Source organism: Mustela putorius, unplaced genomic scaffold (genome assembly GCF_011764305.1).
Source record: "Mustela putorius furo isolate JIRA1106 unplaced genomic scaffold, ASM1176430v1.1 tig00003859_pilon_pilon_pilon, whole genome shotgun sequence".
Classification (NCBI taxonomy): Eukaryota; Metazoa; Chordata; class Mammalia; order Carnivora; family Mustelidae; genus Mustela; species Mustela putorius.
Genome location: NW_025422011.1, coordinates 17,354,330 through 17,377,994, shown reverse-complemented (window position 1 = coordinate 17,377,994; position 23,665 = coordinate 17,354,330). Strand labels below are relative to the sequence as shown.

At 40.5% G+C, this 23,665-nt stretch overlaps 1 protein-coding gene across 1 annotated transcript in view; it reads right to left on the bottom strand.

Moving 5' to 3' along the window:
• Positions 1-23,665, bottom strand: part of LGR4 (leucine rich repeat containing G protein-coupled receptor 4) — a 102,970-nt gene that overhangs the window by 16,330 nt on the left and 62,975 nt on the right. The window contains exons 3-6 of the mRNA XM_004755888.2: positions 11,444-11,515; positions 10,118-10,189; positions 2,107-2,322; positions 1,200-1,271 (exon numbers count right to left, since the gene is read on the bottom strand). Of these exons, the coding sequence (XP_004755945.2) occupies positions 1,200-1,271; positions 2,107-2,322; positions 10,118-10,189; positions 11,444-11,515 (432 nt within the window). The remainder of the gene's footprint in view (positions 1-1,199; positions 1,272-2,106; positions 2,323-10,117; positions 10,190-11,443; positions 11,516-23,665) is intronic.

Sequence of the window (23,665 nt, the reverse complement as noted above, 5' to 3'; positions counted from 1 at the left end):
GAAAGAAGAGGTTTCCTTTTCATATAACTGGAAGAGTATACACGGTCTAGTATCAGAAGATCCATCCAGTGTTCTGGTTCACTGGTATTTACACAGTAAAGGAGAACTGAGCTTGGAATTATCTTCTTCTTCAAGAGCTTCAACCTTCAAATATCCATTGATGTTCACTATCCTTTGGTTATTTAGACAGGAAAGGGGATTAATAAAGAACTAAAAGGTTTTAGGTCTTCTCCTTAACTGATAGCCAACCAGAATATTCAACTCAACAAAATATTACAAATCCTGAGTATTCCAATCAAATGTTACTAACTAAATGTTACTAATTGGGACATTTTCTGAATCATTTACTATGCCACAATAGCAAATGCTATAAAGCTTCTCATAAAGATGACTAAAATTAACTAAAACAAAAGGATAGAGATCCTACTCTTAATTACACATAGTTGCACAATGTCTTTTGCTCCAACAGTGGTGCAGTGTGCACTTGAAACAGCCAGAATTCCCAAATACTTTAACTCGTAAGAATAACAATGAAAATATCCTGAGCAAAACACAGAAGTTTATTTCATTTAACGTATAAGCAAGCAGAGAAAATATTCAAACCCCAGGGTTAATAATTAGGTAAGACAATTGAAATCATGGAAAAGACAAACAAAAGATTTTTTTCCAGAATTAATTTTATAAGGCTCAATGTTCCAAAACTGGAACATTTTACAGTTTAACAAAATCAAAATTTTTGAGAAAGTAGACAGACGGCCTGGCAGATCAAGCTGCTTTTTACATGTACTTTTGAAAGAAATATCAAGTCCAAACTTGTGCACCATTTTTAACCATAAACTGAGATTAGTATTCTTAACTGTGTTATTTGATGGCAAGAATTTAGTCATGTATTAAAGCCAGTTAATAGAGTGCTGAACTCAGGGCACCTGGGTGGTGCAATGGGTTAAGGCTTTGGCTCGGGTCATGGTCTCAGGGTTCTGGTATCGAGCCTCGCATGGGGCTCTCTGCTCAGCGGGGAGCCTGCTTCCCCTTCTCTCTCTGCCTACTTGTGCTGTCTCTCTCTGTCAAATAAACAAATAAATCTTTAAAAACAATAGTGAGCTGAACTCAAGACCATTATTTTATCCTTTTCTGCAAGGAAATACAAAACTGCACCATTAATATCACAACATAACCATCTGAAATATGAATCCACTTACAAGGTCTCCAGGTTATCTAGTCCATCGAAACAGTGCTGACCCAAATTTTTAATTTTATTGTTATGAAGATGCCTATGGAAAAAAAAAACATTGAAAACGACTTTTACATCACCCAATAGCAACCATTATAATGTTTTATGCATCTAAATTGTTTTTTAAAGGAACCATGTAGCCAAACATTTCAACCCTTGACTAATGGACAAGAAACTGCACATCTCTTGATATATGCTGCACGACTCGGATTCACTAAACACAGAAAGGATCTCTCATGGAAAAATGGTATGCACACTGAAGATTCTTTAATGTTTACCCATATCAGAAGAAAAGCTCTAATGAGCCTTTCATCATATGAAGTGAAATTTTGGTGAGCTCCCCCTGTGGAGGTGGGGGAACCAGCATGGAGGGGAGTGCATCACCTTACTCCACTGAGGGTGAGTAACAGATTTTAAAAGAAATGCCATTTTTTTATGTCCAAGTTTTCAAAGATTAAAAACACAGAGAATCATATATTCTTTGAACAGACAAGTTGGTCAAAACATGAAGTATCACTGAAGCTTATTTTCTGTGAGTGCCTGAAAACAATGCCACTTCTTTTAACACCGAATACCTTGCTGGTATTGTCTAAGTATTTGCTGAATGTCCCAATTTCTTCTTATGATTACAAACGGCCACGTAGTTTAGAAAGATTCAACAGTTATCAGATTTAATTTTTTAATTATCCTACCTTGTATTTTAAAAAATCGCACTTAATTTTGTCAAAAAAAAAAAAAAAAGGCAACTCCCCCCAAATATCTCTTCAGAAGTATAATCAAAAGTGACATACCTTCATAATAATTTGTCACAAGAAATCTGCTTTTGCCCCCCAAGTTCACACAAATACATGGTATTTAAGGGGACAGATACTTACAGAACTACCAGGCTCGAAAGATTGGTAAATGCATAGTCAGGGATGCTTGAGATTTTGTTGAGAGCCAAGGTCAATGCCTGCAGAGTGGGCAGATTGCTGAGGGGATGCACGGGCACTTCCGTCAAGCTGTTGTCATCTAGCCACAGATGTCGTAACTGAGCAAGCCCCTCAAAACTGTCCTCAGGGACTGAGGTAATATGGTTAGCATCTAAACGCCTGACAGAAAAAGAAACAACCACGTTTAAAAACGAATTCTGGAAGAATGAGACAAGTCACAGACAACTCGCAGTTTTCAAAACAGAAAGGAGTTACAAAAATGACCAGAGTCATGGCATTCCTTATTTCTTCAATTTCTCTAGAAAGTCTCATAAACTCTAACAACTTTTCTAAGACCATAGTATGGAAGTCCCTTCTTTCCCTTCCCACATAACAAAGGAATGAATGCAAATCTCAATCTCTCCAGAATCTCTAAGAATAACTTTATAGCAAAATGATGTCTGTGTTTTTTTTTTCAAAGAAAACTCTCAGAAACTTAAAGCTAGAATTTTATATTTCAGAATCTATGTAAATCAAAAGTACAAAAAAAGAGAAGAAACTAAGCTGAGTAAATAAGCTACTGTCCTTAAAATTTTACATCACAACTAATATCTGATATTAAATTTAACTGTTATTTTGACTTGGAACCAAAAGGGGAAAAAATAAGGAAATATTTACCCCCAAAAAATATTCACAGCAAGAAATTATTAACAATCCTTATTACCACCAGGCATGTTAAAACTATAGGTGTCATGTACTGATCAAATAACCTTCTCTTCTTCTCTTAGCACTAAGTTCAAAATTAACAGTTACTAAGAAAAGGACAAACTGTCCACAAGAAAAATTAAACAGCCACTCTGATCAATGTCATTGTGGCCTTAGGGCTTCTTTTAATTTTTCTCCAAATTCTGGAGTCGAAGACATCTTGCTAATAGGATTATTCAAACTTAAAATTTAAGTCCCCATCTAAAAACCTGGAAAATTATGTCCTAAGTGTTACTGTCGGCACAATCAGGCATAATTAAGGGAACAATCACTTTTTGACACAGAGGCACCCTGATATTAATAAGATGAAGGACAGTATGCACCAGGCAAATCACAACTGTTTGCATGAATCCCTTGATGCTCTATCTTCACTACTTAAATTCATACCTTCCAGGCATGAACCTCTTTGGTGAAAATCAGGGAACACACAAAAAAAGAAAAGTCAAAATGACAGCATATTTTTAAAGACATGGATTTTGGCAGCTGTCGAGTTTAGGAATTTCTGACTTTTAGAGGGGAGCTTATGCCTCCTGTTGCCTTATACTGCTCTGGCTTTGGGCCATCATTGCCCCTTTCCCCTCCAGGCAAATGCTGAGCCCTGTGCCCAACCACCTGCTCCAGCCTCAGATTAGCAGGGGTTAAAGATCCTTGGTCCTGGTGAGGGTCTAATAGTAGCTTCTTTTTGATAAAGTCGAGATAAGCACTAAAGAGGACAGCACAGGGAACTGAGCAGCTAACTTAAGAATCCATTTGGGAAAAGACATTTTTTAAGGCTCTTTATTCCTTAGATTCTCTAATCCCGACCCCTGAGAAGAGATAGGCATCCTTCATTTTATAAAGACTGGCAAAGTCCTGGATATGGAGCTGCTTAGGAGATTTGCTTTAATGTGTGGAGTATTCTCTCTATCTTCTCTCTCTCTCTCAGTCTCGGTCTCTCTCTCTCTCTCTCTCTCTCACACACACACACACACACACACATACACACACACACTTCACAACCTTGAGGAACTACCACTTAGGGAAAGAGAGACACTGGACCTATAATCAACCATATAATGTAACTAAATGGTTAATGCAGGGACACCTGGGTGGCTCAGTGGGTTAAGGCCTCTGCCGTAGGTCATGATCTCAGGGTCCTGACATCGAGCCCTACATCAGGCTCTCTGCTCGGCAGAGAGGAGCCTGCTTTCTCCTCTCTCTGCCTGCCTTTCTGCCTACTTGTGATTTCTGTCGAATAAATAAATGAAATCTTTTTTTAAAAAGTTTAAAAAATGGTTAATGCAATTAAATTCTACTTGCAGTTGATTTAATTATCTGCAATTTATTCAACACATCTAAACTGAGTATCTTGTTAGGCACAAAAGATAAAAATGGTGAACACCTACATGAGGAGGCCTGTCCTCATGAGACTGACATTCTAATGGAGAATGACCCCCAATATAATACACTTTAAAAGTGATTATGGAATGCTTAAGTGCTATGAAATAAACAGGGTCCTGGGGTAAAGGCTAATAGGGACTAAGGGAGAAGGGTAGCTACTTAAAATGCACTGGTCAGGAAAACCATTTCTAAGAAGGTGCTATTCAAACTGAAATCCAGAGGGCAGAGACTCAGCAGAAATGGTCCAAGCAACTCCCAGAAGATCAGAGTGATCAGAACACAGGAGGGAGGGTGGAGGGTCTGGGGAGCCACAGCTGGGGATGCAAACAGGGACCTAGTTATATAGACCCTGTAGGCCAGGCAAGGATTTGGGGTTGTATCTTAATTGTACAAATTGAAGTCCCTTTCCAATTTCTCAGCGTTAGAGCACTTCAAAAGTGTAAATTGCTTATTTGATCATATTGATGATGATGTGCATTCATATTCACCAAAAATAATGAGCAAGGCTTGCCTACATATGCACACAACACTCTACCGAAATTAACCCCTCTATAAAAGTGTTTCATTAAGATGTGGTAAAATACTATAAGAAAAGCTATCCGTACCTTTTTAGCATAATTTCAGTATTACATGCACCATTTATGCTCCTGCAGAATTCTGTACCATGTACCATCGTAGAAAAGAGATGGCTTTAGCTTAGGACAAGATATCCAAGCAAGTTTTGAGTTAAGCCGGTAATTAAACTACCTACTATGCAAAATAGTAATACAACAATAAACACACAGACGCAATTTCCTCTGTGCTAAAAATTTCCCCAAATCGTAAAGTCACACATAAGTAAGAGATCAAAAGGAAGAACTCTGGAAAAAATGAGACACATAAATAAGAAGCTAAATGAGGCAAATCATTTGTGGTGACTCAGTGGTTAATCCTTAAACTCAGTTCACATGCAGATGTTGGGGGGCACACTCATAAATGTAGACTTTGCCTTACACCAAGATGAATGTTTCACAGAGAAACAGTTTTAGAATTATGGCTTTGTACCAATGACCTAAATACTTAATATTCACCCTAACTAAGAGACCAAGACAATACTATCACTGATTCAGTAGATGCATGAATAGAATCAGATATCTCACATGTGGGGAAATAACGAGGGCTTGTGTAACATATTCTACCCTTGAAACTCCATCTGGCAAGACAGAACTACTACTTTAAGTGTACTTTTGTTGTTAATACGATGTTAACATCGTATTGACTGAATTCCCTTACTATTTTTGTCTTTAAAATGTGCTTCAATTCCTATTCTCAAAAGACTGTTTTATATCTTACTGAAACTCACATACCTTTTATTCTCGCATTAAATGAAATTACAATAACAAATAATTCCATATGAAGATTTTACTGAGGAATGTCTGTTACAACATCTACTTGATGTAATCAAAAGCTTTCCCCTTTTCTCTCTACTTCTAACTTACTCATGTATATATTACAGTGTTACATTTTGTTACTAGTTTCAAGTATAAATTATTACAATAATACTTTATTGTGGAAAACCTAGGAAATTGAGTCTTTGAAATCCTCCTTTACCATTCAATAGAAGCGTGATCTAATTTAAGGGGCTAAAGAATCCACTAGAGCAAATTCTGACATGTCATTTTAATAGCCTGCTCAGATAACGCCTTAGCCATTTTCATGGCTTTGTGAAAGGCTATCAGGCTACCTTTGTACTCACTCTGACAATTCACTTTCAGATTTTATAGTTATCCTCAGACACTTGCATCAAACTACTTCTGGTCAATTTCAACTCCCCCCAAACGAACTTTGCTCCTTCTGAGCACTACTTCAGAACCACAAGGAAATCTTTCATGTAATTCAGGTCTGAAGATCAGATTCGCAAACTGAACTCAAGGGGCGATAAGACTGTTTCCACCATGACAGAATTTCAATTGTATCTAACTTGACTGCTACACCCACTATGCAAACAAACCCATGTACATTTCCTTCTAAGTAAAACAGGCCGACACTTAGCTCCTTATGTTTCTGATGCAGATAAAAACATCCCAAAGCCTTTAAAAAAAAAATAGTTGGCTTTGACTCCTCTCTACCCCACCCCCATCCCAGTTTTGGAGAAAATTTAAACTATGCAATTCAATCAATGAGTGATAAGCACATGCTTTTTAAAAATATTATTTCAGAGGGAGAAACCTACTGTGAAAAACACCTTAAATCATCTAAATTATCAGTAAATGTCATGTGGACATTAATGTGCTTATTGACCACAATCTATCTTCAATCAGTCTTCATGGTTTTTCTGTTCTAAAGCTCAAAGATTTTAGCTTTGTCTTTTTCAGCCTTCTAACTAAACAAAGGACTATTTTGATCATTTAGTTTGGGGACCAAGAACAACACCATATGAAGTTCCTTAAGTAACACAAGAAAATGACTATTTAAAATGTTTAATGAGAGACGCCTGGGTGGCTCAGTTGGTTAAGCAGCTGCCTTCAGCTCAGGTTATGATCCCAGTGTCCTGGGATCGAGTCCCACAACAGGCTCCTTGCTCGGCAGGGAGCCTGCTTCTCCCTCTGCCTCTGCCTGCCACTCTGTCTGCCTGTGCTCGCTCCCTCTCTCTCTGACAAACAAACAAACAAAAGTTTAATGAATCTGGCTCTGAGGGAGGTAAGATGGCTTCCTCCCTGTACATCTGTCCAAGGTCAGAAAGTGTATAGGGGTGACACAGTCACATGTCTGGGAAGGAACTCATTCCAATTGATTCACTAAGGGAGTCTACTCAGAGTCTACTCAAACCCTATGTTCCACAACTTGGCATTGTGGCAAAATTAGCTATTTAATATCTCACCTTAAACTTCTTTTTAAACTAGAACTTCTGAGTGGGATCAGTCGGCTAAACGGCTGCCTTTGGCTCAGGTCATGATCCCAGAGTCCCAGGATAGAGCCCTGTGTCTGGCTCCCCACTCAGAGGAAAGCCTGCTTTTCCCTCTGCCGCTGACCTTGCTCATTGCTCTCTCTCTCTCTCAAATAAATAATAATTTTTTAAAAAATAAAAATTAAAAAAAACCTAGAAATTAAATGAATGCCTCAGATACTCTTTATGACATTAGATACATTTCTAACGTTTAACCTTTACAGTGTATAATATGCTTTATAGTACGTATTTTTTAAAGATTTACTTATTTATTTGAGAGAGAATGAGAGCGCACGCAAGTAGGGGCAGAGGGAAAAGGGAAGAGAGAATCTCCAGCAGACTCCATGCTAAGCACAGAGCCTGGGGCTCGATCTCATGACCTGAGCCAAAATAAAAAGTCAGATGCCCAATCAACTGAGCCATCCAGGTACCCCTTTATTGGTACATATTTATTTTATTTTCACATTAACTAGGAGATTATCTAATCTAAATGAAAAGCTAACCTAATTTCCAGAGATGTGTTTTGGAAGCAGTTAAAAAATGGTTTTATATCAGTAAGCAGAGACAAGCAGCTCAATCATTTTCAATCAAGTCTTCTGCTATTGGTGTTTCCTACAAAAGCATACATTTAAAAGTTATTTCAGGGGCACCTGGGTGGCCCAGTCGTTAAGCCTCTGCCTTAGGCTCAGGTCATGATCCCAAGGTCCTAGGATGGAGCCCTGCATCTGGCTCCCTGCTCGACTGGAAGCCTGCTTCTCTCTCTCCTACTCCCTCTGCCTGTGTTCCCTCTCTTGCTGTGTCTCTCTCTGTCAAATAAATGGATAAAATCTTAAAAAATTAAATAAATAAAAATAAAGTTATTTCAAAAGGCAATAAAAAGAAAAACATATGGGACAGGTTAATAGATTACTCAACTATATGGTATGATTAAAACCTAATTTTGTTAACCCAGAACATATACATGTGCTATCTATTACAATTTTTTATTCAGAGTGACTCTCAAAACTTCCATACACATGAGAACTTCCTGGGGAAGTTTTTTTAAAAAATATAGCTTGCTAGATCTTACCTTTAAAGAGAAAATACCAATACTTCCAAGATACGGCTTAGGGGTCTGCTTTGCAGGTGGTCAAAGGGCCACAATTTGACCAACCACACCTTCCTCCCACTGTATTTGCAATTAGGCCAAACAGTGTGCATTGGTATTTGTTATTCTAGGAGAAAGACAAACTAACCAAGTTCTTTGTTTCAAAGAATACTTTTTTTAAAAAAGGTAAAATAAGATAAAGAATATTTTTCTATTACTATCAGACATTCCGATCACCTGGTTATATAAACTGGGTAAACTAAGAATCAAAAGAAACCACTGATAAAATAGATCATCATTACTATTAGTAGATTCCACAAAGGTTTCTTGAACACCTACGACATGTCAGATATTGTTACAAGTGCTTTTCACAGATTGACACATCTTCACATACGGCAAGCAATGAGCGTGCTGCCGTATGGAGAATTTTAAATAACTTGCACTATCTCACACAGCTAGTTTAAGTGGCAAAGCGGGGATCCCAAACCAGACAAGCCGGATAAATAAGCTAGCAGCTTTTCTTAATCTGGCCAAAAGGCAGATTGTAAAAACCACACGCATCAGTTCAGTGCTTCTCGTTGGATCTTCCAGTCCCAAAGATGAGAAAAACTAAAGTTGTAGCCCTAACACCACCAGTTTATAACATTCATTCTAGTCATTAACAAATATGTTTATTTAATATAAAAATTCATTGTTTCTTCAAAAGCTTCCATGGATTTTTCATGGTTCTGGTGATACCACTGCTGCCTACCTGATCCACCGCTAGAGCCTTTGGCTCTGGTCAGGATCTCAGGGTCCTGGGATCGAGGCCCGCATTGGGCTCTCTGCTCAGAGCGGAGCCTGCTTCTCTCTCTCTCTCTCTGCCTGCCTTTCTGCCTACTTGTGATCTCTCTCTCTGTCAAATATATAAATAAAACTTAACAACAACAACAAAAACAACAGTGGAAGCAGTGACCACTGTCCTCCAGGTTCATATACATACATGCATACACACTCACACACACACACACACCCAGGAAAGAATGTAAAAAAGAACAAAGTGAAGTGCTATACGAAAAAGCTTTTGGAGCACTTGGGTGGCTCAGTCGGTTGAGTGTCTGACTCTTGGCTTCAGCTCAGGTCGTGAGACTCAGTGCCATGTAGGGCTCTAGTCTCAGTAGAGAGTCTGCTTGGGCTTCTTTCTCTTTCTCTCCTTCTGTCACTACCCCTCCCCCTGCTCACTCTCACTCGCCCTCTCCCTCTCTCTTCCTAAAATAAATAAATCTTTAAAAAAAAAATTGAAATTAATAAAAACCAAGCTTTTGAGCATGGTAAAAACCCAGAACTGAAAACTTGAACACTCCACATAAAACCAAACTCTCCTCAAAAAGAAAAACTTGGGAAGAAGGCAATACAAGAGACTAAGCTACCACCCAATGTGACTTCAAGGTCCATAGATGAGAGATTATAATCAATTTGGTCTGATTATCATTACCACCTAAAACAGAAGCCTCTCTGTAACTGTGACCATCATGGCGTAAGACTCTAGAACTTCTGTACACATAACTGGTTCTAAAGAGGTGAAGATCACCTGCCATAGAAGCTTCTGTATGCTTGTAACTTTTCTCCCAGCGTCTGAGATAAGAGAGGAAGTAAACTGAACCACCTCATTCTCTCTCACCAAAGGGTGTGTTGGTAATAGCTCCTACTCATCTCCAATTTTATCCCAGGTGAGAGGATAAATCTTCCCTTTTCCTGGGATTCCAGTTCTTCACACATTTAGCAGCCAGAGTGGTCTACTCGTGATTTAGGATACAGAAAACCAAAAAGCTACTTACAAAGACTGCAAAGCACTCAGTCCTCGAATGGCTTCACTGGGAACTGTTTTCAACTGATTGTTTTGCAGGGTTCTGGAAGGAAATTTTTGGTTAGTGAATAACAGGCAATTGTCACTATTCTTTCCTAGAAAAATTCAGAACGTTTTTACCCCAAAAATATTTCCAATGGCAGGAAAGGGGGAGAGATCAAGGTGGAGAGCACCCAAGGAAGGAAAACTGCAAAAAAGCCAGAAGCATTTGCTATGAATTCAGAAATGAAACCTGAGCTGCTATCCCTAAGCCATCTCTTAACACAGACCTACTGGTAATACACATTTCCAGGGGTGTTTCACTCTTAGGAATTAAAGCACCCTAATTAATGTTTGTCACCGTAGAGACTGTTAATATTAATTAGGAAGCATAACAAGTTAACTGAGAGATACAACAAGCAAACCTATTGGAATCCCTAGTGCCTTTTCAAATTGGAACAAAGCAGAGCCCAGGAATATGGACCTTGGGTCAAGCCAATTTTTCCAAGAAGACAGCGATCCTGAGCTCTTAGGGAGCAGCAGACATGTCCTCAGTGAATGGTGGGCCAGAGCCGAAAAAGAGCTTTTGAACGGTGTAACAGAGAAGAGAGGCATAGACCAGTACCAAAAATGAAATATTTATTATTTTTGCCTAAAGCCATTTCTAATCATATTAATAAAATGACTGCTTGACATGAGTCATAACCACAGAATGGCATGGTAAAAGCCACATATAATTCCCCGAACCAGGGATAACTTGCGGAGAGTTACCCAGCAAGCTAGTGGCAGAAATGGGGCTGGTAGTGAGTTCACCTGTTCCCCAACCTGCCCAACAACCCCTAACCACTGCCAGGAATTTATTTCCTGGTCCCTCACAGACTTTGTAAATGATAGGCATCTTAATTCCTTTTAGCTTTAAAACGATTTTAACATTTTGAGTTTTTGTAAGCCTTTTTTTTTCCCCTTTAGGGTCAGCTAATTCAAAGTTCTTACAGCTATACAATAAGTAGAAACAAAACTCTACTAGTAAAGTTTAAATATGATTTTGATTCAATCCATTAGCCCCACAAAAAAGCCTAATACATTCAACTGTAATGCAGTGAAGGTCAGAACACCTATTATTTAGAGTTTTAACTTTTGTTATCTAGACCCAAGGTTGCCTAAATCAACCCCCGCCTCCCACACTACCCATTGGCCACTCCTTAAATCTTTTAATCCTGAACTAAAAGAAACTGTGCTTACCCTAGCTCCAAGCATGTTGACTATGCAAAAAGAAAATACACAGCCAGCTGCGGAACTCTAAAATTGCATTACTTACAGAACTTTGAGTTCTTTCAACCCAGACAAGGCCTTTGGGTGGATAAAAGAAAGGTCGTTGCCAGCCAATCGTCTAGGGGAAAAAAGTAGCAAGAAAAAAAAAATAGTAATTCAGGCTCTTAAAAATTCAGAACTCACAATAAACTAATCTGTGATTAAAGCTCTATGTTAAACATTTCTCAAGTCTATCTGACATTAAACATGGACTTAAACCTTTGCTAAAGCGATCCCAAGTTTCTTCCAATGAGATAAATGTCTGTAGAATTTTTTTTAAACTCCCAATACAATAATTCAAACAGGCACATTTTTATTCTGGTGAGGTCAAGCAAGCCAAAACACATTAAACCAAATTAAGTTTGCTATTCATGGTCACTCTCTGCAGCTTGCAGTGTTTTCCAAGTGCCTCATAAATACAGACCACTGGTCAGCAGGCAGGAGTGTTTATACAGATCAGAGCAAACCAGTCTGTTTAGGAGGAATGCCTTCTGGAGGCAAGTCAGCCTGTTATCTCTCCATTACCAAGGGCCGCATTTTCTGTGCAAAAGGGAAGCAAAAAGTGAAAGTCACTGTAATCGTAAATTTCCAAGCAAAGGCATGTGTGTGTGTATACACACACACACACACACACACACACACGCACACACACATATGGTTTTGGTGGGGTTTTTTTAAGACATTTTCCTTAAGAAATTTTAAAGTGACACATTTAACTGGGAGTAAGAGTGTGGAAAGGATAAGAACTCTTTGGGTCCTTTGTAAGAAGATATCTGAGCCCACAATTTCTACTGAGCCCCACTTTCCTTCCCCTTTTCCCAGGCACACAGAAATGGGAGAAAAAGTTAAACAGAGGACTTTAGGGAGAAGAAGCAGGGAGTAAGGCAGCAACTCATGTCAGTAACTTACAAACAGGAGAACTGAAGGAAGGTTTCCAAGCACTGACTTAGAAATGAGAGCTGTGTGCCCACATGTTAAACACAGGACTGTCCCAGTTTCCTGGTTTCACCAGGGGTACTCTCTCAAACAAGATTGTGTATCTGTAATTTTTTTTAATGCTCTCTCCCCCTCCTTGTTTCTTAGGATCACATAGTCATCAAGTCATTAATTCCTCCTTTAAAGATTCTATTTTCATCCCTTTCTCTTCTCTCTGCAAGCACCCTACACCCCTGAGCTGTATTCATCAATTCACTCATTCACTAAAGAGTTTCATTCATTAACAAGTATGAGTGTCTACTAAGTGCCAGGCCTAGGACGTCCTCTTCTCAGACCTCCGCCCCACCCCCACTTTCTTAACTGACTGAGCCACCCAGGCACCCTGCCTCTGGCACCCCTACTTTCTAATATGTTCCTCTTATATACCCTGATTTTAGGAACACAAAGAAAGCTCCATCATTTGAAGTCACTGAGGTCTCAAACTCTACCTTTTAGATGCATTATTTTCTCTGGAACTCTTTGTCCTAGTTAAAATGCAAATAGCCCTGGAAAGGACAAAGTTTGATCCTCGCCTCGTATTAACATAGAAATGTGCCCTGAAGGTGTGTATTGGGCAGGAGTGACGGGTTGCAGGTGAAGAACCAGAGGACTCAGAAACCAAGAGTGCGTACATAAAATTATTTCTTCCATTGCAAGGATCATAGTGCTGTTTTCTCAGGCAACACCATAGGTGTAACACAGGGTTCATGCCCCTCAATGAAATGTCTTCTAAAAAGCCTTCTTGCCACACGCTTTGATCTCATAAGGCACCCAGCACTTTTAAGACTTCCCAAAATCCAGCCTCAAAATAGCTTACTTTGTACCACCAGTCTCTTGGCCTTTTACCTCCTAGGATGCACCTGATGTAAAATGAGGGATTGGAAAAGACAGTTCTAATACCTCCTATTTCTCCTAGCAATCCTCTAGGTTCTAGAATAGTCCGCATCACCCCTTGTCTTTAAATGCTTCACCTCACAACCTCACCTTTACTCCCTGAAAACCCAACTCCAGCTTTATATCCCATGAAGACTTCAGTTCTCATGAACACATCTCGTGTGTAAATTCCGAGAACTCATAATTAAACACAGGCTCTATTCTATAGGTTGTTTCTGGCACATTAGTCTTGTGGGTCAAGTACAAAGAGTGTCCAGAACAGGGGGTGCATCTCAGACTTCTGTGACTACCCACCAACATGTCAACTCATTAGTCAGGAACTATTTTCTCAGAATTTCCCCTTCGAAAATGCTTGCCATTCCAATGCCATAGCCTCCCAGAGTCTACCTTAGAGCAGGCTCAGTGTGAGCTTTGTCAGGGGACTTTCTATGTCTCAGATCCACTAATTAATAATGCTCAGACTTTCTATGTCTCAGATCCACTAATTAATAATATTCCATCAATAATGCTGAAGGCTGAAACAGAATGTTTAAAAGATCACATTTTTAAAAAGCAAATTAAAAAAAAAAAAGTCAAATTGTACCATAAGGGGCAATAAATAGCCTTCTTCCCTCCCAGGGCTGCAAGCAATGAGATGACTATGACTGCTCCTCCACGTTATCTGAAAGATGTGCCTTAAAGTCTGGGGGGCCTGGCTGGTTCAGTCAGTACAGCATGTGATTCTCCATCTCGGGGTTATAAATTCAAGGCCCATGATGGGTATAGAGATTACTCAAAAATAAAATCTTTTAAAAAGGGGAGAGAGGGTACTTGGCTGGCTCAGTTGGAAGGGCAAGCAACTCTTGATCTCAGGGTTGTAAGTCTGAGCCCCACATTGGATGCAGAGATTACTTAAAAATAAAATCTTTTAAAAAAGAAGGATTAAAAAAAAAAGCTCAGGTCTACTAAAAGATAAAACTATTACAGAGTGAAGTTGTTGTAGGAGTCTTTCTTTCTTCTTTCTTTCTTTCTTTTTAAATTTGTCAGAGAGAGAGAGAACACAAGCAGGAGGGAGTGGCAGGCAGAAGGAGAAGCAAGAAGCCCAATGTAGTAGTGACCTAAGTTGAAGGAAGACATTTAGACCAACTGAGCCACCCAGGCGTCCCCTGTCATAGGATTCTTAATTTTTTGCCTCTACTATTAGTTTTAATGTCCCCATATCTATCGGTTTTCCTTGAGGAGTTCAATCTATTATACTAGGGATCATGAAAGAGTATTTTACAAAATAACAAAGGAAGTGGCAAAATGCAGAGCACCTGATTACCTGTACTTGTCAACAGAAGAGAGTGTTGAACCACATTAGCCAGGATACAGATTTCCAAAAATCTATGCCCCCTTTGAAGCCAAGGGAAAACTGAAGCAACCTAACTTCAGAAAGTATCCTCTTATCATTAATAGAAATGACCAACTGAGCTCTCTGTATGTGGCTTCTTCTGAAATTACCAGCCCACTATCTGGAGAAACAAACACTTGGGGATGTAGCACATGGCGATGATGCAGAGCAAGAGGGCACACTACCGTGCACTGCCGTGATTATTTTGTTGCTCACTAGAATACCATACCCTGTGGCGCCTTTAGGAATGTTATCAACCCAGGCTCGCCATGCTGCTGTGTTCATGAATAAAAAATACAACAGCTTAGAAAAGGCTCTACAGATCCAGCAATCACATGCCCCAAAGTCTCATCCCATTTTGCAGCTTTCATGAGCCAGTATCTCTTATAGGAGACGCTGGGGATGCTTTACATCCAAAACCTCAGATCCGGAAGACAGCAAAGTGAATAAGGAACAGGGTTAGGGACAGAGTCCCAAAAACTCGGAAAGAAAAGAAACCTATATAACAAGCCCACAATAGTAGCAGGCACCAAGATACATGGTTTATAGACATTCTTCCATCTTAATCATCTCATTGCTACAGCCCCACTTCTCTGAGCTCCTGAGGGGCTGGGCGCTGCGGCATAAGTCACACTGACGGGAAGTGGAGTAGCCAGCATTCTTGCCTGTCTAGCTTCAGTGCTTATTCATGTCAGTGGCTCCAGTGTGTCACCAAGAGGTTGGGAAATAATTCCCAGAGAGGTGGAACAGAGTGGACTTGGGCTAGACCTCGTTCTGAGTATCAACAGCTCTCTACCAGTGCACTCCAGCTCCCAACCAGGGACTCTGGCATTAGGAGCTCAGAACTGCAACTGTGGAGGAAATCCCAACAGACCAACAGTGCCATCCTTCCCATAGCCAAAGACGACCAGTGGGAAAGGGGGTAAGAATGGGATGCCTGAGTGCGCCCAGGGTGAGAGCAGGCCCTAAACTCACTGGGACTTTATTTAGGACGTAGAGTATTCTTGGTTGTGCTTCTTTAAATGCACCTCTCATGGAAAAAGAGGTGGCTGGTCCTGAGGAAGAATCCACAGTCTCCCTCTACTAGCAAAGACCAGCCACCTCCCACTCCATACCTGGGTTAGTCTGTGCCTGACCCAGCAGTTTTCTCAATGTCTCACTTCATGAGGACATACTGGCTGGCCCCAGAAAACCTTTTTAATTTGCTAAATGAGGATATATGGATATCTACTATTACTACTCCTCCAATGGCTGTGAAGACCTAAGGGGGCAAATAATCATTAGTGTAAGAACAGAAAGGTGACCACGTTCGATTTTCTGCGTGCTAGGGGTATAGGTCCCAGGCATCACTTCTTTTCCCTCTGTACCCTGTAGCTCCTGTCTCCAAAGACCAAGAGCCTCCTTGCTCGGTTTCAACCCATTCACTCTTTGACTCTTTCTGCTGTCACCTGACTCTAAGCCCTCAATTCCCCTCCACCATCCACTGGCTTACTGCCATGAACCTGCCCAAGACTCCTGCCTCAACCACTTAATTATAATACTGTGAGAGCTAAATCTTCAAAAAGCACAACTCTGAGAATTTTCCCAAAGGCTTTTTTTTCCCCTGCTGACTTAGCTGGAACTTCATTATGGGTCCTCCCTTCCTTTGTTACCTGATTCTGCAAAGTTGCCTGTGTCCTACCATTTAGCACACCGGGCTTTTCCACCTCTGACTCTTTGGTCACACTTCCTTCGCCTGAAATACCCTGACTCCAGTCTCTGCCAAGTGAAACATTACTCATCATTACTGTCCAAGTTGGATACTACTATGAATATGAAACCATCACAGTATCAGCTTCCTTTGATTCCACTGGTACTTAGACAAAGCTCTCACCAGGCACCTCTTCTTTTGCTTCTCGTTACTAGAAACTTGTCATACCTCCTTAAGTTGTATTATATGTCCCTTATGGGCAGGGACCTAATCATATTCATTTTGTACTCTCTTGCATGGGACCTTATGTGTAGCAGACACTCTGTATTTGCTGTAATGCCTCTGCTAAGCCCCGGTAGGAGTCTGGATTTCACTGCTTCTTAAAGAGTGAGGAAAGCTTACTGTTTACCTTCTCTCTTCTGCATATTTTCTGCTCTTGCTTCATTTCTGCTCCCCTACTGCCCTTCACTCTCCTGACAAGAAAGAACTACTGGGCTAGCTCTTAATGTGCTATGGCAACAATTTTCTTTCTTAACATCTGCTGGGAGTACGCTTTCTTAGGGAAGGGTGGGGGTTGGACCTTAAACACGGGAACACCAATCCACTGGTCAACAGTATTATCTCAACACACTCTGAGTTGCGCACATGATCACACAAAATTAAAACAAGTCTAGCAGGACTTCAAATGGGGACACAGTCTACCTCAAGGCAACTCCTATTTATTCTGCTTGTTACAACAGTCTCAGAAGCAGAGAAAGTCTGGGAGGGGAGAGACAGACAGAGGGTGGAGAGGGAAAGAGCAAGCCATTAGACTTCCGCTCTCCCACTGGATCTGGAACCCTTCCAGGAAACAGGATACAAGTGGCTCAGTGTGTAATGTCATTATGAATCTGTTTTGTGCACATTTATTATTCATAAGGTCCAAGGTTTCACATTAGCAGCTCTTTCCAGGGGAAGCTAGAGTTTTCAATTATATCCTCTCTTTCTAATGCATATACTACATCATATTTTCAATCTGCTGTCCATCCCAGAAGGGGGAAGCAGGAACAGCGCTGGTTAAATGGGCACTGGCCAGTGGTGGGTATGAACAAGTAGGCCACATTTCAGTGTGTAATCTGCACCAGAGGCTTCATGCTTTCATGAAATGTGCTGAATTAGACTGGGATTTCCTCACTTGGGAAGCAATTTAAAGAAAGGAGAGAGGCAAGTGTGGAACAGATAATAAAACAGTTGGTGTTATTTCTCTAAGAAAGGCCTGGATTTAGGTTTCTTCTGGCCTATTACAGAAATTTCACTGTAGCCATTTGGCTGGAATTCCGGCCAAGAACCAGTGGACTAAGGTCTGCAATCTACACACAGACTAGACATAGGCACCCAGCCGGGAGGAGGGCAGACAAGGCCTCAGGAGCTTGCAGCAGCTGTCGTGAGGAGCCTGGCGTGGAGAAAGCGGGAGCTGAAGCAACTGCCGCAGTCAGGCCCAGGCCGGAAGCACGCGAGCACACAATAGAGAGCTGTGCTGGAGGCCATTTCTCTACCACACGACGGAGAGGTTGGGGAATAGAGGACAAAGGCCCCCACCCATTTGTGCGCCTACCTTCCCTTTTCAGAAGCGGTTACCAGTTGGGCTAGCACTACGCTATTGTCAAGTTCCGGCAGAAAAGTACTTGGTGCACCCCCCTTCCCTTTGAGCTATATTCATCGACCCCTTCCCCAGGGTCTCCTCTCCTCCCTCACCACTTCCTTCTGTACCTATGTTTCTCCATCCCACAGATGAAGCCGCACATAGGAACTGCCAGACGACCCCCAATTACATCCAGGCTGCCTCTCCTGCAATGCCATGAAATTCTGTCCAGTGGGTGGGTCAGCACAGTGTCACGCTGCCTGCAAAGTACAACAGACACAAGCAAGGGCCCAGGACACCGCCTCCAGAGAAGGCATTTCTCGTTCAAGACTGAACCGAGCAAGAATGGCCACAGGAAAGTGTCTAACAGGAGGTGTGAGGGGCCTCCTCTTAATAAATGTAATTTGAAAGCCACAGGTTCTAAAATGTTGCAACACATGACTCTAATAAAAGTCCTCGAGCATGTATTTATTTACATGTTAAGGCCCTACTGTGTGGTTGGAACTCTACTGCCTCCTGTGAAAAATAAAGACCTCAAGAGGTGCACTGGTTTCCACTGATGGATATTTAGGATCAATATATATGGACAAAAAGTTGGGACGCCCGGGTGGCTCAGTTGGTTGAGTGTCCAACTCTTGGTCTGGGCTCAGGTCATGATCTCAGGGTCATGAGCTTGTGCCCATGTTGGGCTCTGGGCTCAGTGGGGACCCTGTTTGGGAGTCTCTCCCTTTCCCTTCCCCTCTGCTCCTCCTATGTGCGTGCACTCTCTCTCTCTAAAATAAATACCCAAATCTTTAGAAATATATGTACATGTATTGACAAAAAGTAACATCACTGTAGCACCTCTTCATTTTTATTATCCTACTCTACTGGTCCTCATTATCACCATCTTCCTGTTGTTTTTTTAAATAGAACAAAGTGCCTATATTTCCTTCATGCCTTGTCCAAGGTCCTATACCACAGCTAAATAACATAAATCCTAGAAATAAATCAAGGTAAATAAGTAAAATAATGTAAATTGCAGAAACAAAGCAATGTTGCTTTGTGTATTTTCTATGAATGGCTTTAAGGGAAACAAAGGATGTAGTTATTCTCTGAGTAAATACAAGGGCTAACAACTAAATAGCTTCCCTTGGACATTCTTCCTATCAAGGTTAAATAAACTTCATCTGACAGTGTTTCACTCACCCTATTTCTTCACATACCAGAAAGTTTTATATCTTCATTATAACTTTTATGGAAGTACACATTAAAATAGAATGTTTAAAGAACATGCATGTATTAAGAACCCTGATTAGAGAAATCCCCAAGGTTTTTAAAGTACATTTCCCTCAGAGAAGAGGAAAATTATTTCATATATTTACTTGAATATACCTACATGTATCATAGGTAAAGCAATAAAACCCTGGCAATGGTTACATTTCCTGAGAGAATTATCTTGACAACTTCTGGCAATAAACACACACAATATCCACTCATATGAGGAACTATGTTATAGCTTTTAAAAAGTTTTACAACTCACATCTACCAGCAAATATTGACTTTCGACTACAGGCCAAGCACCATAGGTTTGGCAAGGTAAGTACTGAGTTTTCCCAAGACACTTCTCATTTCATTTCTTTTAAATAAGGATAATTCATTAAACATAAAACTTTAATGGAATTTAGTTTTAATGTAGTCTGATAGAGTTTCTGACTGCAATCAATTCAAAATAAGAAGAAATCCTTTGTCTTAACATTCCTCCCTCAATTTCAAGCTCAAAATTGTGGTTGTCTTCACCAGGTCATATGGAAGGGTATGACAACAGGACCCAGCCTTAGGGAAAAGTCAGAGGAGCTGGAGAGACAAGTGCACATTGACATACCTTGAGTGCAAAATAACAGGGCACTCAAGCCAGCACTTCGTGGAGAGGAGCACAGAAAGTGCAAGAGGAACTTGGAAAAGAAAGACCAGGGAAGGCTTCTGTTGGCAGAAAGGGCTCAAAGTAGACCCGTATGAGAAGGGTAAGATATGAAGAGAAGAGAGAGGAACCACGCATATCAAATACTGATTCATGCCTTCCTGGCAGAGCCCTGGGTTGTTCAAGTATCATTTCTTTCACATGACACAGTTCCATGAGTAAATCACGATTGGTTTTAACCAATGATACTGACCCCATTCTGGTGACTTGGTTTAGGGCTAGACCTGTGAGCCCAGCTCTGGTTACAGGAAGTCTGCGGAGGTTTCTTGGAAAGGTAGCTTTCTTCCTAAATGGGGATTCAATAGAAGGGTAACTCTCTTCTCTTTCTGGGTGCTAGCATATCTAAATATACTATGTGAAGTGACTGAAACCATGGTGCTACCCTTAACGGAGCAATGGAGTAGGAAGAGAAAGTGAATTCTTGAAGATGTGACCTAACTCCATTAACCAACCCTACAAGAGTTCTACCACATGTAGGTCTTCACATCAGACATGATAATACATTCCTTTATTGTTGAAGCTACTTTGAATTGAATTTGTTTCTTACACCCAAAAGTACTTTAATTAATTGTCCAATCAATAACCTTTCTTCCCTTCTTACCTGTTAATAAAACTATGATTTTGGTCTAGACAACAATAAGCTCAGTTCAAAAGCCATACTTCCCAGCATCCCACTGTTAAGTGTACCCATGTGACCAAGTTCTAGTCAGTGTGAGCAGAAGTATTATATGGGAGGCTTAAGATGGTTTCTGGAAGCTGACCACTGGGAAATACCCACCTCCTTCTTTCCGCCTTCATCTTTCCTGTTGTTAAGAACTGGGTCAGGATGGCTACAGCTTATGTAGATAATTATTTTATGATCTTGACATGGTAGCTATAGAATGAGAAGTGCAGAGTATCAGATCCTACAGCCCCGCTGACTTTGTGACATACCACAGTAGTTCCCTAGATATGCGTGTATTTGTGTGTGTGTGTGTGTGTGCATGTGCACCTTACACGTTTAAGCCATTGTTGTTTGAGATGATGGGTGCTTACTTTTTCCTTTTATGTTTCTACCTTATCTTTCTAGGCTTCCATATTTTAAAAATCAAGTATCCATTAATTTTATGATCATTTTCTTAATAAATTAAGTGTATCTGTCATACAGACTTTTTAGCACCTCCAACATGACCTTCTTTGATATAAACACATAGTCCTAACTAAGAGGTAGTGAAAATTAAATTATGTTAGTAGGAAGTCAAATACATGTTCACTTACTTGAAATCACTACTATTTTTAGTCAAATGACAAATAATTAGCTTTGATTAAAATACATAAATAGACCAGCAAACTGTGGTTTCAGTTGCTTTTCTACACTTTCTGAATCCCACAAACCTTTTAACAATGAACTGCTTGATTTGCCTACTTGATTTCCCCTCATCCCCTCTGAAGTCCTGACTTCTCAAACCCAAGATTTGAGTACACCCCATGTTTCATCACCTCTACTTCTAAACTGTAAAAACTGCAAAGCACTACAAGACAAAGTTACAGAACCCGTTGCTTCCACTATAAATTAATAATAATTGGGCTTTAACTGAGACCCTTCTATATTCTTCATTGGTCCTTTGTTCATTTCTGATTGGCCCAATTAAACAAACATCTCCTACAACATGTGTAGTTACAAGACTCTAATGGGCTGAAACAACTGTGGTTTCTTCCTTCCCCCTTCTACTTCCTTGCAGGGGGACTGTCCACCTCAAGTAGTCCCAGTGGGTGGGGATGAATTCATAAGCCAGACTGGACCATGCCATCCCAAACAAAGTAACTAGCTCAAGAATAAGCACATGAAGTAGGTCTAGCTAACTTAAGTCCTCCTAGGAGTTTTCTGCTGAAAACAGTGAGGAAGACTTGAGATACTACTCATTGGATCTCAAGATGCAAAGACATGCTTGGGACTACCAAAGGTTTACTTTTCCACCATATGGAGACAGGCTATTTGCAACAGCAAAGAATGAAGCCAAAACACAAAATTAGAGATAATCAAAGTTAAGAAATGAAGAGCATGAGAAAACTCTCATAACTTTTAAACCTTGAGATCGAGTACCATCTGATGCCAACTCCACCTCTGGACTTTGTAGTTCCACATGAAACAATAAATCCTCTATTATGCCTCAGCTGGGTTTCTGTCTCTTAATCCTTGGGGACTCGTGTCAAATACAGTACATATTCCAAGCTTTAGCTACTCTCCCCAAACCAGAAACCACCTACGCACTTGATGCACTTCTTGACCCCAACGTCAATCTCACAACCTCCCTGAAATGATTCTTTAAAAAACTTAAATTCAAGGCCTTTTCTCAGTATCTGGCCACAGGCACCTTTCTCTAGCCTGTCAATGTTGATCCTTCGTTTCTTGTGAAAAATCTCTCCTCCTACAGCTCCTGGGGCACAGTTTTGCCCTAGTTCTCCTGCTTCTCTGGCACTTGGTTTTCTTCCCACACCGGGATTCAAGTGTTTCCCAAGGAGTTGTCTTTGGCTTCCTTCCCTTTTCTTTTGCCCTCTCTCTCTTGGCAAGCTCTTTCCATCTCATGTTTCCAGTAATCACCTTAAAATAAAAGACTCCCAAATATATACCCATAGTACTCTAATTCTATAATCTATACTTCTGGGCTCCATGCCTATACTTCCAGGGACCCCATTCATATCTCATCTAAACCCTATATGTATATTCAAAACTAATAGCTTTCTTCCAAACAATTTCTCTTTCTGTATTGTCTGTATGATTGCATCTTTATCAAAGCACACCAGACTCCTGATAATCCTAAATGAAAGTGTTACAGATGTCATCCCCATCACCCTAGCTGAGGTGTCCTTTATTTATTTATTTTTAAGATTTTATTCATTCACTTGACAGAGAAAGACACAGAGAGAGAGGGAACACAAGCAGGAGGAGGGAGAGAGGGAGGAACAGGCCTCGTGCTGAGCAGGAAGCCGGATGCGGGGCTCAATCCCAGGACCCTGGGATCATGACCTGAGCTGAAGGCAGATGCTTAAGAACTGAGCCACCCAGGAGCCCCTGAGACATCCTCTTGACTCTACTTCCATGTACCTTTTACAGAGGTTCCGGGCTCTCTCTTACTCTCTCTCTTACTGCCTCTCAACTGCCCTAGTTCAGATTCTCATAATTCTCACCTGAACAATTGCCATCAGCGTCTTCATTTGTCCTCCTGCACTGTCTCAATCACAAACATCCTACTGTCTACTATGAGATTACCTTTACTGAAGGTCATATCTGGTCAAGTCATTTCTTAGCTCAAAACACTTCAATAGTCACTCAAAGACTAAAACTCCTCATTTGTCTGCCAGGAAACAAGCACAAGACTGGGGCTTCAGTCTGACCCCAAACCTCCTTTCTAGGTTTCTTTTCCATAACTTCCTTTCAGTAAATCAGCACTAGAACCAAACCAAACACCACATCATTCTGAACACCTATACAAGTTTTTATATCTTTTCTCACACTCCTTCTTCCCCATCTCCTTATGAATTAACTCCTACCAACCCTCAAGACTCTCCAGAAATACTAACTCTTGGATGAGGTCTTCCCTAATATTTCTTAGTAAATAGAACTTTCTTTCTCCTTTGAACTCTCCAAACTCTAATATACCACCCATTTGTCTTGAAGGCAAGGATCTCATTTAATTCAACACTGAACATAGTGCTCTACCTAACAAAAGTCTGTTG